This window comes from Cnephaeus nilssonii (assembly GCF_951640355.1).
Source record: "Cnephaeus nilssonii genome assembly, chromosome: 6".
Taxonomy (NCBI): Eukaryota; Metazoa; Chordata; class Mammalia; order Chiroptera; family Vespertilionidae; genus Cnephaeus; species Cnephaeus nilssonii.
The window spans coordinates 38,178,264-38,194,735 of record NC_137077.1 but is presented as its reverse complement, the minus strand read 5'-3'; the positions used below and the strand labels follow the sequence as shown (position 1 = coordinate 38,194,735).

Genomic DNA, 16,472 nt, shown 5'->3' with positions numbered 1-16,472 from the left:
ATTAAATCATTACCTTTCCTGGTAGATTTTGTCAAACCAGCATGACTTATTTTAACAGAACAAATTCAGTTTTCCTGGCTTTTACTATTTATATACTGTTATACTCATTGAATAAGAACACTTTTTGAATGCTTTTTTAGAAGCTTATTTTTAGCTGAAATGACAGATTCTGTGCAGCTTTGAGAAAAATGTAATGATTTTTGAGGAAAGGTGTTTCCTCTACAGGTGTGACATTACCAGGGCAGCAATAATTTTTTATTCCTGTGGCCAGATTTCTTTTAAACTTCACCTAAAGTGTTATGGTGCCTTTAAAGTCACCTTTAAGATGAAATGCTCACATTATCCATATTTATCTTAAACAGAGTTCAGTTTCTTTCTTTGGTCTATTTTATGATTCTGCTCAATTCACTGATGTCTTCTGAGACTAGTCTGACCAGAGCTGGAGTATTTCTGCTTCTAGCTTCCTGTACCTTCTGATCTCAGATTCCGATTTTTCTCTTGGCTGAAGAAGAGCCAAGACTCACATGTTGTAGGTGCTTCCCAATATTAGCCGAGTCATCTCTGGAAGATCAGGTTGGTAGGCAGGAGGGAGCAGGTGGGAATTTGGCTGAACCTGTGACTGTTTGTCTAGGAATGCAGACCTGGAGATGACCCTGGAGCGGGCCGTGAGTATGCTCGATGCAGACCACACACCACCCGCCAGGATTTCCGTGGCAGCCACCTTCATACAGCACGAGTGCTTCCAGAAATCCGAAGCACGGAAAAGGGTGAGTAGCATCTGAAGTCCATTGCAAAACTACATTTCTCGTGGGGGGATTATAGTTCAAAAAGATATGCAGTGAAAACTGAGTTTCTCTCCTACTCCAAACCCCAGCTTACTCCCCATTTCCCTCTTTTTCTCTCACTCACTCATTCTCTCTGCTACTTCCTCTCTCCTTCACTTTCTCTCTCTCCCTCTCTCTCTCTGTCTCTCTCTTACCAGTTTCTGGGTATCTTTCCAGAGATACCTTATGCATGTAAAAACAATTATTGGATGGGTTGATTTTGTTTGAAACAAAATCACAAATGGTAGCAGATTATTTACAATACTCTGTACTTTGTTTTCATTTAATATCTTGGAAATCTTTCATATATATTAGCTCTACTTTATTTTTTTAAACTGCTGCATAGATTTCTGTTGTATAAATACACTGTTCATTTTTAAAATACCTTTATTAAGGTATAGTATGACAAAGTTTTGACATGCTTTGGCACTGTGAAAAATCATCACAATCAAGATAGTATGTCCATTACCTCCAAAGTTTCCTTGTGCCCCTTTGTAATCCATACATCCCACCCCTCCCCAATCCACTTACAGACCCTAAGCAACCAATGATTTGCTTTCTGTTACTATAGGTCATATAGATTTTATATAATTTTATGTAAATGGAATCAGATATTTATTATGTACTAGAGGCCCGAGTCATGAAATTCATGCATGGGGGGCGGGTCCCTCAGCCCAGACTGCACCCTCTCCAATCCGGGACCCCTTGGGGGATGTCCGACCGGCAATCGGACATCCCTCTCAACAATCCTGGACCACTGGCTCCTAACCACTCACCTGCCTTCCTGCTTGATCACCCCTAACTGCCCCCGCCCCCCCCCCCTGCCGGCCTGGTGGCCCCACGCAGCCTGCTGCTCGGTCGTTTGGTCGCCCCTCACTGCCCCCCCTGCCGACCTGGTTGCCCCACGCTGCCTGCTGGTCAGTCATATGGTCATCCCTCGCTAACACCCTGTCGGCCTGGTCACCCACGCAGCCGCGTTGTGACCAATTTGCATATTACCCTTTTATTAGTATAGACTAGAAGCCCGGTGCATGAAATTCATGCACGGTGGGGGGTTGTCCCTCAGCCCAGCCTGTACCCTCTCCAATCTGGGACTCCTGGAGGGATGTCCGACTGCCCGTTTAGGCCCGATCCAGGATCGGGCCTAAACGGGCAGTCGGACATCCCTCTCACAATCCAGGACTGCTGGCTCCCAACTGCTTGCCTGCCTGCCTTCCTGATTGCCCCTAACCGCTTCTGCCTGCCAGCCTGATCACCCCCTAACCACTCCGCTGCCAGCCTGGTTGATGCTTAACTGCTCCCCTGCCAGCCTGTTTGCCCCCAACTTCTCTCCTCTGCCAGCCTGGTCACCCCTAACTGCCCTCTCCTGCAGGGTTGATTATCTCCAACTGCCCTCCCTTGCAAGCCTGGTCCCTCTCAACTGCCCTCCCTTGCAGGCCGGGTGCCTCCCAACTGCCCTCTCCTGCTGGCCATCTTGTGGTGGCCATCTTGTGTCCACATGGGGGCAGGATCTTTGACCACATGGGGGCAGCTATATTGTGTGTTGCAGTGATGATCAATCTGTATATTATTCTTTTATTAGATAGGATAGAGGCCTGGTGCACGGTTGGGGGCCAGCTGGTTTGCCCTGAAGGGTGTCACAGATAAGGGTGGGGGTTCCCTTGGGGTGTGGGGCGGCCTGAGCTAGGGGCCTGTGGTGGTTTGCAGGCCGGCCATGCCCCCTGGCAACCCAAGGAGAGACACTGGTATCTGGAATTTATTTTCCTTCTACAATTGAAACTTTGTAGCCTGGAGCGGAGCCAAGCCTGGGGCTCCGGCAGCCATTTCTGTGGCAGTTAATTCACCTTCTACAATTGAAACTTTGTAGCCTTAAGCGGGTGAGCCCGGCCAGGGTGTGCGGAAAGCTTTGCTTCCCCTGTTGCCGCCGGCAACCCTGGCCTGCTCTCTCAAACTCCATTCTGCCGCCATTTGTTTGAATTTGTTTACCTTCTATAATTGAAACTTTGTAGCTTGAGTGGAGGCTTAGGCCTGCAACGGCTGGCAGAAAGCTTGGCTTACTCTGTTACCTAGGAAACCTTGCTCTCTGTGGCTGTAGCCATATTGGATTGGGGTTAATTTGCATACTCTCCCTGATTGGCTGGTGGGTGTGGCTTGGCTGGTGGGTGTGGCTTATGTAGCGGAGTGATGGTTAATTTGCATATTACCATTTTATTAGAGAGGATTATTAGTATAGATGCTATTTTTGTCTGGATTCTTTTACTCAGCATAAATCTTTTGAGATTCATTCATGTATGTATCAAGGAGTAGGCATAGGGGTGTGTGTGTGTGTGTGTGTGTGTGTGTGTGTGTGTTGCGGAGTAGCATTTCATTGACGGATATACCATTTAGTTGTAGATGTACATTTGAGTTTGGGCTATTACAAATAAAGCTGCTCTGAACATATTTGTTCAAACATATATTTTTATTTCTTGGGTAAATACCTAGGATGAAATGCTTGGATGATATGGTATTAGATGTATGTTTCACTTTTTAAGAAATTAACAAACTGTTTTACAAAGTAGCTGTACCATTTTACATAACACGAGCAATGTATGAGAGTTCCAGTTCCTCCACATGCTAAAATTTGAAATAATGAGTCTTAATTTTAGCCAAAAGTGGTATTTCAATGTCATTTTAATTTGCATTTCCTAATGACTAATGATAATGAACATCTTTTGACACACTTATTTGCCATTTGCATATCTTCTTTGGTGAAATGTGTGTTCAAATATTTTGCCTACTTTTTATTTAGGTGGGGTTTTTTTGTTTTCTTATTGAATTTTGATAGTTCTCTATATATTCTGGATATGTTTTCTTTTAGATATGATTTGGAAATATTTTCTCGCAGATGTGTTTTGTCTTTTCATTCTCTTAATAGTTTTTAATTTTGATGGAGTCTAATTTATCAATTTCTTTTCCCTTGTAAAGCATGCTTTTCATGGTGTATCAGAAATCTTTCTGTACTCCAAGGTCACAAAAATAATCTCCTATATTCTAGAAGTTTTATAAATGTTAGATTTTATAGTTGGTCTATGGTCCATCACCACACAGAGTTACAAAGTTTTTTCTGTGGTACTTTTAAGATTTACTCTCTTAGCAACTTTCAAATATAAAATACAGTATTACTAATTGTAGTTACCATGCTGCACATTAATCCCCATGACTTATTTTATAATTGAAAGTTTGTACCTTTTGACCATTTTCACCCGTTTTACCCATCCCTCAAATACCCACCTCTGGCAACCACCAATCTGTTCTCTGTACCTATAATTTCTGGGTATTTTGTTTGTTTGCTTTTTAGATTCCACATATAAATGAGATCATATGGTATTTATCTTTTTGTGATTTATTTCACTTTGCACAATGCTCTCAAAATCCATTCATTTTTACACAGTGACAGGATTTCCTTCCTTTTTATGGCTTAATAGTATTCATGTTTGTTATATATATAATATAAAATGGTATATATAATATACAGTATATGAGTATTATATATTTTATGTATGTTAAATGTTATTTATAATATTTTCTTTATCCATTCATCTATATATTAAATATTATATATAATATATGAATATATAACATAAATGTTATATATCATATATTTTAATATTATATATATGTTAAATGTTATATATATACATATACAGCATGTGTACACATATGTATGTACATATACAGTATAGTATTTTCTTTATCCATTCATCTATCAATGGACACTTAGGTTGTTTCCAAAATTTTTTTAAGAAATTATACAGCTATATTTATAAAGGTTACTAATCTGTGATTTTCTTTTCTTGTAATGTCTTTGTCCAGTTTTGGATTGAAGGTGATACTAGCCTAACAGGATAAATTGGAACGTGTTCTCTGCTCTTCAGTTTTCTGAAAGTTTCATTGTAGTTTTTTCAGACGAGAAATCTCCTGTCATTCTTATTCTGCCTCTGTATATAATGTTTCTCTGCCTCTCCCCCACCCCATCAAGCCAAGTTGCTTGTAATAGTTTCTGTTTATCACTAGTGTTGAGCAATTTGGTCACAACATGTTTTGGTGTAGTTTTCTTGTGCTTAGGAGTTCATTGAGCTTAAATTTGTGGATTTTTACTTTCATCACATTTGGAATTTTGGTTGGAAATGTTTCACCATTATTTTCTCAAATATTTTTTGGCCCTTCTTTGGGAACTCTATTTACATACATATCAGGCTGCTTGAAGTTGTCCCACAGCTCACCCATACTCATTTTTCTTTTTTTTCCCCCCTGTGTTTCCTTTTGGATAATTTCAATTGCTCCACTTTAAATTCAATAATCTTCTGCAATGTTTAATATGCCATTAATCTTATTCAGGATATTTTTGTATTTCATAAATTATAGTATAGTTTTCATCTCCAGAAGTTAAATTTGAGTCTTTTTTATATCTTCTGTGTCCCTACCTAACTTGTTCCATCTTTCCCCAAGATTTCTGAACATACAGAAGACTGTCTAAATTGCTGCTTAAATGACCTTGTCTGCTAATTCTAATATCTGTGTCCTTGGTGGGTTTCAATTGATTTATTTTTCTCCTCATTATCGGTCATATATTTCTCCTTCTTTGCATGCCTGGAAATTTCTTATTGAATGCCAGGTATTATGGATTTTATCTTGTTGGATGCAGCATATTTTTATTTTTCTGTAAATATTCTTGAGCTTTGTTCTAGGCTGCAGTTAAGTTCCTTGAAAACAGTTTGATCCTTTCAAATCCTGCTTTGGAAATTTGTTTGGTGGGACCAGAGCAGCATTTATTCTAGAACTAACTAGTCCTTCTTATGGCAAGACACTTCTGAGAACTCTACCTAATGCAGCATGAATTAGGAGGTTTTCTGGCTAAGTGAGAATAGGAGGGTTTGTGGCCCATGTGAGCAAGAGGAGCTCTCGTTCCCTTAATCCTTTTAGGTGGTTATTTCCCTGGCCTCAGACAGTTTTCTTACACACATGCATTTATTAACACTCTGTTCAATACTAGAGTGTGTTTCTCTGAAGCTCTTCTCTCTGGTACTCTTCCCTGCAAACTACTGGCCTGTTTGTTTTTTCTTAGACTCTGCACTGTCTCCTCAACTCTGCTTGTGGAATTCCACTTATTTCCCTCAGTGAACTACCATCACCTGGAAACTCTCTCAAGGCAATGATCCAAGACAGCAGTGAGGTTCACCTTGCTTGTTTTCCACATATTGAGTCATTTTCCATCATTGCTCCCCCCATGTCCAGTTATTAAAACCCTTGTATGCTTTGTCTGGTTTTTTTATCATTGTTTCAGGCCGTAGGTAAATTCAGTCCTTTTTACTATTGAGTCATTTTTTATTTTGATAACTCCTCGCCCAAATTATACAAATTTACACTCCCACCAGTATTGTGAACCATTACTACCACAGGATATTATTTTTTGTTTGATTTTTTGTTAATCTGACAAGCCAAAAAAAAAAAAAGCATCTCTTTGTAGTAGAATTTTACTATTTTTTTTGAAATCAAGACTAATAGTTGGCTAATCAAACAGAGTTACAGAGAAAATGTTTTTTAAAATTATACACATACACACTTACAAAGTTTGTCATCATCTTTCTTACATAAATGATGCCTTTATGTATTATTTGCCATTTTTAGTTTCTTTAAAGTGAAATAAGAACTTAATGGCACTAATTCCTATGAGTTCAAATTCTTCTAGAATTTTATATGTTGTCTACTCTTTTAAGTTAATGTTGTCTACAAATAATTACAGAGCTTTTTAGAGTTCTTCACCTTCATGTAACCTTTCCAAAGCACTCAGATTAGTTTTCAGAGAGACAGACTCTTTTCATACTTATATTTCATTCATTGACCATCATTCTAACACACAAGATGGCCACTCCATGTGGTCAAAGATGGCCGCCACAAGATGGCCAGCAGGGAAGGGCAGTTAGGGGTGACCAGACCTGCAGGGGAGGGCAGTTGTAGGTGATCAGGACAGCAGGGGAGGACAGTTGGGGGGGACCAGGCCTGCAGGGGAGGGCAGTTGGAGGGGACCAGGCCTGCAGGGGAGGGCAGTTGGGAGCAACCAGGCTGGCAGGGGAGGGCAGTTGGGGGTGACCAAGCCTGCAGGGGAGGGCAGTTGGGAGGGACAAGACTTGCAGGGGAGGGCAGTTAGGGGTGACCAGGCCTGCAGGGGAAGGCAGTTGGGGGGGTACCAGGCCTGCAGAGGAAGGCATTTGGGAGCGACCAGGCTGGCAGGGGAGGGCAGTTGGGGGCAACCAGGCTGGCAGGGGAGGGCAATTGGGGGGAACCAGGCCTGCAGGGGAGGGCAGTTGGGGGCGACCAGGCCTGCAGGGGAGGACAGTTAGGAGCGACCAAGCCTACAGGGGAGGGCAGTTGGAAGCAACCAGGCTGGCAGGGGAGGGCAGTTAGGGGCGACCAGGCCAGCAGGGGAGGGTAGTTAGGGGCGACCAGGCCTACAGGGGAGGGAAGTTGGGGGGACCAGGCCTGCAGGGGAGGGAAGTTTGGGGGACCAGACTGGCAAGGGAAGGAAGTTAGGGGTGACCAGACCAGCAAGGGAAGGCAGTTGGGGGTGACCAGGCCTGCAGGGCAGGACAGTTAGGGGCGACCAGGCTTACAGGGGAGGGCAGTTAGGGGCAACCAGGCCTACAGGGGAGGGCAGTTGGGAGCAACCAGGCTGGCAAGAGAGGGCAGTTAGGGGTGACTAGGTCAGCAGGGGAGGGCAGTTAGAGGCAATCAGGCCGGCAGGGGAGCAGTTAGGCATTGATCAGGCTGGCAGGGAGTGGTTAGGGGGTGATCAGGCTGACAGGCAGAAGCGATTAGGGGCAATCAGGCAGGCTTGCAGGCGAGCGGTAGGGAGCCAGCAGTCCTGGCTTGTGAGAGGGATGTCCCAGATTGGAGAGGGTGCAGGCTGGGCTGAGGGACACCCCTCCCCCACCCCATGCACGAATTTTGTGCACCAAGCCTCTAGTAGGTAAATAAATTGCATTATTACAATAACCACTACAGTTGAGATAAATACATTGGGAAACAAACCTAAGTTATTCTTGCTAAACACGTAACTCAACCAGTAGAAACAGGAGTGCAAAGCCCAACAAAGAGTTAACCTACCAGCTTTGATAGTACTCAGGGAATCAGTAGATTTCACAGAGGGAAAAGAAAATGTGGTTAGTCCTGCAAATCAGGTAAGTCAAGTCAGACAAAAGCACTTCTAGCTCCAGTTCACTCATGAGATTATAGTCTGGATTTGGCCTAGAGCTGCTGGTGTCCAAAGGCTTAAATGGGGCTGGAGGATCTCCTTCCCAAATGGCTTCTTACATGGCCAGAAAGCTGGTGGTTGTAATTTGCAGCAGAATTGGGCTAAAAATTAGTCCTTTTATGGCTAATTCAGGCAAATGGTCATAGGTCAACGCTCAGCCACTAAGCCACACCAGCCGAACTACATGTTTAAATCATTTTTATTCCTAATCTTTCAAAACGGGACATTATTATATGTACTTTTTATAATATGGAATTTCATAATATGGAATTACTTGAATTTTCTTTTGTTACCCAAGTTGGGGGCAGATTTCTCCTATCTCTCTTTTATTTTTATTATTTTTTATTTTATTTTATTGATTTTGAGAGAGAGAAAAACATCTATGTGAGAGCAAAATCTATCAGCTGCCTCCTGCACTCCACCTACCCGGGATCGAGCCTGCAAACCAGGCATCTACTCTGACTGGGAATCGAATCCAGCAACCCTTTGGGGCACTGGATGACCCCCAACCAACTGAGCCACACCAGCCAGAGCAATTTCCCCTATTTCTTAAATTACTAATTTGATTTTTTTTTTTTTGCTTAAATATAGAATAAAAGCTGTGCTTACCTTCTTAACTCTTATTCCCTGATAAGACTAGAACAAAGACTAGTTTTGAGAATAATGAAAACTATATTAAAAACTAAAACATATGCTTTGTAGAAAATCTAAGATGTTAGAACCTGGAGATGTTAGAACCCACAAACATTACCAAAGTCCTGCTAATATTAAGCATGATGCTATAGTTTTTAAATTTATCTATAAAAGACAATTATGAGTTGGACATAAAGATCAGAATTTTAAGTCATAACTTTTAAAACCAGTGGCAAATTTTCAGTTCTTAATTTATATGATTAGCACTCTCAGCATTTAACACGGTCCATCACTCTTTCCTTTTGGAAACTTTCCTTTTTTGATCCAGAGTCTCTGGGTTCTTTTTCCATCTCTCTGGCTCCTTTAGGTTTCCTCTGTGAAAAACTGATGCTTGACCTGTCCCTTAAATATTCTTTAGAAGTCTTCCTGGGGGTTTTCTTATTCAGCGCCATCTTCTGACCTGCCTCATCCACATTCAAGGCTTCCATTACTGTGTGATCTAAATGCTGATGGCGTGGAGCATCTCCAGCCCATATCTCTCCCCTGGGTTCCAAACACATGTCCATCTACTTCCTAGCCTTCCCACTAAACTCATCAACCTATCAAAAAATGAACACATGATCTTTTGCTTTCCTTACCCGTTATCCAAACCTCCCTCTATACTTGTTCTCCCTGCTGCGTTGAGGTGGGATACTTGGTGGTTTGAGTACTGGTGCTCAGGAACCACCCAGGGGTGGGTTTGTATCCCAGCACCCTAATTAATTACCAGGGTGACCTCGAGCAAGATATTTTGCCTCTCTAAGCCTCAGCTTTGCTGCCTGTAAAGTAGAAATAATAGTCCTACTGCGAAGAGTTGTTGTGAGAATGCAATCAGATAACGGTGCAGTGCCTGCCCAGAATAACAACTCAGAGATTATTTCCTCAGTGAGTGAGTGGTAGTTCACCCAGGGAGTGGTACACATCATCCCTGTCACCAACGTCCCTGTTAATCCAGCTGCCTCTAATGAATCTCTCTTCCTCCACTCTTATCCACGCCTAATCCATTCTCCTCACAGCACCCAGGAGACCTTCCAATAGCTGCCCTGCTTGTCTGTCTGCAGGATAAGAACAAATTCCTTCATTTAATCCCAAGACCTTCTTAAACAGGCTTGATTTTATGCTTGTTTTAGATCTCATCACAGAGGCAGTGACTGCCATAACCGTTTTGTAAGATCTTATTATCAAACTAATACAAGTTCATTATAAGAAAGAAAAAAAAAACATACCCATGGTTCCACTATTATTATCATTTTGATTTTTGTTCACTGATTTTTTTAAGGCATATATAGGCTGAGGCAAAAGTAGTCTTATAGTTGTTTGCATGGAAAATAATGCAAGAATCTATATATAAAAAAGGCTAATATGCTAAGTGTCCAACCATCCGACCAATCGCTATGACGCACACTGACCACCAGGGGACAGACACTCAACGCAGGAACTGCCAAGCTGCAGTGACTTGGCAGCTGTGATTCTCGAGTGATGCACCTCGAAACCAGAGAGGAGGGAGCCTGGTTCCTCGCGGGGCTGTGCGATTCCACCTTTGGCCGTGGGTTATGTTGTTGTTGGGGCACTGTTGGCCCCGAATCTGGTTTACTGCACACTTGCGTTTTTATTCCACACCCTGTATGACAGCAACTTTGCAGAGTGCCCTCTCGCACTCCAGGATCCCTTGGGGGATGTCGGAGAGCCGGTTTCGGCCTGATCCCCACAGGCCAGGCTGAGGGACCCCACCTGCCGGAGGGACCCCGCTCACTCCACAGACCCAGGGGAGGGACCGCAGGAGGTTGGCTCCAGGGCATGTCTGGCCCATTTCACCCAGTCCCACCCCGCAGGCCACCTTCTAATTTCCTTTCAATGTGCGCAAATCCATGCACCAGGTCACTAGTTGATAAATAATAAGACAAGAATAAACTGGGTTTCATATACCCACAACTGTATACCTACTCTTGCCCCACCCTGAATCAAATTAAATATGTTACCTTGTCTGTAGGGATTTTTTATTTTGCTTTTTAAAAGTATGCACAAATATATGTTTGCTGTTTAAAAATATACAAAGTAACAGGCCCCATTCATAATTTAAAACCCCATCATTTCTCCCAAACCTCCTCATCTCATTCCCTTCTTTGTCTGTTTTATTAGTAGAAATTCAAGTATTTTATTCAGCTTTTTTTTCAGTAACATTATATCATAAGCATTTTCTTATAATATTAATAGTTTGTAGGCATTTTCATGGAGGCTTATTAACGGTGATAGTAGTAGGTACCACGCGTTAAGTAACCACTGCATGCCTCGCACACAATTGCTATCTTACACAGTCCTCTTTTGAGGGACGAGGGAGCTGTGTCATTGTTCTGCCTCTCCCATGGATACCTACCTCACCATGTGGATATGTGACAATTAATCATTAACCAGTCTCCCCCCATTGTTGGACAATTATGGTTTCTTATTTTTCACTATTATAAATAATGTAGTGACTATCATAGTGTGGTAGTCTGTGTCTGCATTTCAAATTGTTTCCTAACTAAGATTTCTGGAATAGAATCCTTTTACTTTTTGACATAAATTGTCAGTTGCCTTCCTGAAAAGTTATAGTACCAATTTATAGGGAGTGATTAATTCTAAGGGGACAGAAAGGAGAGAACGGGAGTGACATTTCACAGAGGAGGTGACATTTGAGCTGGCTCCTGCAGGATGAGTAGGGCTTTGCCAGAAGAGAAGCAGAGGGGGCCGGGCATCCCCAACAGGAAAGGAAGTGAGAGCAAAGGCACCGGGGCACGAGGGGAGCCCTCACCCCAAGAGAGGCGGTCTGTTCCCTTTGCGGATTTGCCACCAGAAATCCTAATCAGTTAATGGTTTTAGAGTTGGCAGGGAAGAGAATCAGAATAGAGTCAAAAGAGAAACTTAAAATTCTAATATGTGATTTTGCCCTTGCATATATTTTAGAAACCATCTCAAATGAAAGCTCCTTTGAAGTCCTGAGACATTCGTGTTAGTCTGTTTCTTTTTTTCTTCCCCCAAAGGGAGAACAAATCCCCTGAGGATTTAGTATAACTGGGAAACAGATGTAACCTCTCTGGCTCCAGCTGCTGCCCTGAATTTAAAGGAGCAGGAACAACACATGTGACATTAGACCTGATGTGTATAGGGTTCATGACCAGTGTCCTTCCAGTTCTATGCAATAAGGAGAATATCATCAGCTTCGTGCATTTGATATGATTTATGTCCATTTGCTTGATAAAAGGGATAAAAGTAACTTTCCTATTTTTAAATGTAGGGTAGATGCCAGACACTAGTAAGTCAAATTCTGCAGTAAAGTAGAGCTGTAGTCGGATTTCAGCGTTTATCTGAGCATGGTGTGTCTACAGGTGCTGAGAGCCGAGGGATAGAAGTGGCAGGCTAAGAGAGCGGGTCAGAGAACAGGTCAGAAGGCTGTGAAACAGGAGCCCGCAGCCCGGTCAGAGGTTTCCATGGGCCACTTCTCACGAATGCTGTCCTCACGGCTGGAAGTGCGGGATGGTCAGTAAGCCACCTCAGATCATATTTTGAAGAAGGCAGCTTATGAATTATAAACTAAGTAATAAAATATTTCTAAATCTGCCAAAGTCCCTTCAGGACAAATAGGATTTTCTTTTGCATCTGATGTTTATGCTGCTCCTGTGAAGATTTAAAATAGCTGGCATTTGTGATGTTTACGGAGTGAACCGCCTCAAAACCTAACCATGAAATAGGATTTGAAGGAATTAGGGAAACGTGAGTTACAGGCTGTTTTTAAATAAATTCTACCTTTCTGCTTTTAAGGAAATACAATAATGGGGAAAGATGAAGTGATCCAATAGATGATCAGGTTTCATTGATAGCTAGGAAATGAAATCTTTATCTTTGGCATTGTCATGCACATATATTACAATGGCTCTAGACATCGCCCATCAAAATTGGTGTGGTTCATCTTCCAGTTGTCTCCTGTTCTGCAAATGTCTCCTCTGAAGGGAGCCAGTAAGTGGAAATATGACTCCTCATTACCACCAGTGGAGCCTTAGGGACCAAAAGAGTACTTTCCTTTTAAGGTTCTAGCAAGCTATTGATTGGATAATATTTATAACACTTAACATTGTGCTAGCACTTCCTAATGATGGAAGTGGGAGGAGGAGTTGTTATTTTTGTTTTATTATTATTGTGGTGATTACTTAGGTTATTTTATTATTTTGACTTCCATTCCTGCCTTTCTAGTCTTCTTCCCAATCCTAACAAAGGAAGATGTAACATTGGAAGACTGGATCTTAATAATAGTTCTCTGTCTGTGGAAGGCAGGCTGGCGTTTGATGAGACACAGGAAATATGAAAACGTGCCCTCCGGGCCAGGTGTGCAGCTCTCACCCAGACATGAACTGCTGTGTAATTAGGGCATCATAGGCGATGAACTTCATCTGAAAGGGAAACTCCTGCCCATTCACAATTTATGTCCTAAAACTGTCTGCATTAAGATGTTGAAAATGACTGAGATCTTTATCAAAAGTTCTTCACCAACTTAAACATTTTTTAAATCGCATGCTAAAGGAAGCCTATGGGAAAGAAAACTCTTAGTCTGCAACTTAACATTTCTCTGCAGCAACCCTGTGTCCACCTCTTGATTCCTTTAAGTAATATTTGCTGCCTAAAACACAAAATCTCCTCGCTCAGGCTGCCGTTACTTGGCTTGTTCTCAAGCAGCCATAGGTTTTGGGATCTAAACCATCTATTTTTCTTCTTACTCCTAGCTCTGGCCCTTTTTCTAATAGACAGCATGTCCTCTCTTGTGTATTTGTAAAGAAGAAATCTTTTTAAAATAGCACATTAAAAAGTATAAAGTTATGTTATTTACTTGAATTAAAATGTTTGAATAATGTATATAAATCTTTTTAAATACTCAAAGCAATCTATATATATAAAAGTGAAGTGACCAGAACACTGGAATGACCGGTCGCTGTGATGTGCACTGCGGCTGGCCAACCTGCCCGATAGGGCCCCTCCCTCCGGCCGGCCCCAGCCAGATTGGGGGCCCAGCTGGCTGGCCAACCTCCTGTGGACCCTCCCCTCAGTTAGCCCCTCCTCCCGACCAGCCCCACCTCTGATGCCCCCCCACCCCGATTGGGGGCAGGGCCGGCCAGCTAACCTCCCATGTCCATTCCTCCCTGCTGGCCCGGCCCAATCAGCCCCCATCGAGGGGGGCCAGCCAGACCCCACTTGTGGACCAATTCATGCACTGGGCCTCTAGTTGATCATAAAAATAGCTTACATTAAGGGTTCGTTTGCATTGCAATCATACTAAGGGTTAGTATGATTGCCATGGTAAACGAATTTTTATTGCTACATTGATGAAGGTGATTTCTGTTCAGTTTCTATTGATTATAAAGTTCTGTCCTAGAAAAACACACTCATGTAATGTGATGTTCTTCCATAAAACTTTCCTTATTCCTCAAATTCCCAGTTCTCTTCACCCTTCTTATGCTCAAGGCTTTTATCACTTAACTCTTTCTATCCACTTAGCTATCACTTATTCACCTTTTATCACTTAATTTTCTCTTTAATTTTTTCATAGGTTTTTGTGTTAACTTCTCTAATTTATTGTAAGCTCCTTGATGAGAGATGCCTGATAGCAGGACTATATTGTACACCAAGCATGTCAAATATATTGTACACCACAGGCATCATGCCTCGTTTATTTGGCCCGTGTTGGCCTTTGAGTTTGACGTGTTCTTTTACACCATGTGCCACACATAGTTGTTGATTGACGGGAGTTATAATCAACTTCATCTGTTCATTCAAATTTCACTGAATGTCTTTAATGCCACATCAAAATCAATACACATGTACAGTATCTGAAATGTACATCCATTTCTCCCCCAGGTCTATCAGCTTCAAGGCATCCCCAAGCTTCTGCACCTCCTAAAAGTTCAGAATGAAGATATTCAGAGAGCCGCGTGTGGGGCCTTGAGAAACTTGGTCTTTGAAGACAATGACAACAAGTTGGAGGTAGCTGAACTCAATGGGGTACCTCGGCTGCTGCAGGTGCTGAAGCAAACCAGAGACTTGGAGACTAAAAAACAAATAACAGGTAGTGTTTACTGAATATTAAAGTGTATAGACAGTGCGCCTCAGCCAGATGTGTTCTGTCATCTCTTTTTCTTAAGTTTCCTGGGACAAATGATTGATGGGCTCATTGTTATTTGACAGATGGCTTTTAAGGAACATTGTCACCTGCTGGCTAAGACCCCAGGTTCAAGTCAAGTTTGAATTCCTTTTCTTCTGAAAAAGAAATTACAGTGAACTTTGTAATGGGGTTTCAATATTGTCCAATGTGTCCAAAACATTCTGAAGAAACCCAACAAGAATCACACTCAATTTATTTTATTATTTACTCAATACTCTATTTGCTAAATCTATACAAAGAAAGTAAATTAGTCAAATACTGTCCTAACGTAGAGGATCAGTTTAATCAAATTAACCAAAATACCAGTAACTGTATTTCCCAATCCTTCTATTACCTGAGCCCCTCAAAATACCAGCTTCCTAGCCCACCTAGCCCTCCACCCCAAAAAGAGAAAAAGAAAAGAGTGTCTGGATATGTTTTTCAATTCTGGACTTCCTATATCTGTTCAAATACTGATTTGAACAAAAGAGTATCTCCTTTCTACCCAATGTGTTTTACACGAGGAAACTAAAACCCAAAGAAGTTAACGCTTTTGATATATAAATATTTTTTCAATGGTAATAGTTGACTGTTTTTACTTTAAAATGAGGTACTTCATAAATGTGGTTTTATGTTGAATATATTGTGCTTATGCCATCCACACTTTATTATACAACAGCTTTCTTTTTTCTAGAAAACTATTATATCCTCTCTACTTATTTATATCTTAAAATATCACATTTTTTCTATCTTGATGTATTTTAATTTTATAAAACTATATGAAGGTCTTACCATGCTACCCTTCTGCCTGCCTGCTATCATGCCCCATCGCGTAGTTCCTTTCATATTTATGAGTCATATTAAAATACCTACAGAAATTGAGTGATCTAGATACCCATTCATTTATTCAGCCAACATTTACAGGGCAGCCTACCAGGGCCAGGCAGTGAAAAACACAGTCCAGAGAGGTGTTGTGGCTTTTAGTTTCTAGCCATTAAAACATAAACAATTATGTAATGGTTGGCATTAAAAAAAAAAAAAGCCTCACATTTAGAACCTAACATTTTCTTCATTAAAAATATAGTAATGAACCACAAGAGAGAATCAGATTATCTTGTTTTACAATTTAAAAAAAAAAAAAGACTTCATGAAGGAGGTATGTTTCATTGTAGATCTTAAAAAAGGGATAGGCTTTGGGCTGATGTTTTAAAGGAGAATGAAAGTTATTCCCAGCAAAGTGAGCATCACCACTAGCAAAGCAAAGAAACAGAAAGAAGCTGCTGGTCATGTAGAGGAAGCTTGGATAAGCGAGATTGAGGTTAGGGTACCGTGGTTGCTAGAAAGCTTGGGAGGATGTGTGGGTGTGTATCAAGGAAGTAATTCATTGAATCAGACTTCCTCTTCTTTTGTATAGGAAAATAGGAAACTAAGGTCAGAGAACATTCTGTGGTCTTGCTGCCATGGGAACCATTCAGTCATCTTTAGATCAACTACAGAGCTGATCCATGGAGTTTGC

At 41.6% G+C, this 16,472-nt stretch overlaps 1 protein-coding gene across 1 annotated transcript in view; it reads left to right on the top strand.

The window, feature by feature from the left end:
* The window catches only part of PKP2 (plakophilin 2), an 82,347-nt gene that overhangs the window by 23,248 nt on the left and 42,627 nt on the right, over window positions 1-16,472 (top strand). Inside the window, exons 4-5 of the mRNA XM_079773416.1 lie at window positions 632-767; window positions 14,674-14,881. Of these exons, the coding sequence (XP_079629542.1) occupies window positions 632-767; window positions 14,674-14,881 (344 nt within the window). The remainder of the gene's footprint in view (window positions 1-631; window positions 768-14,673; window positions 14,882-16,472) is intronic.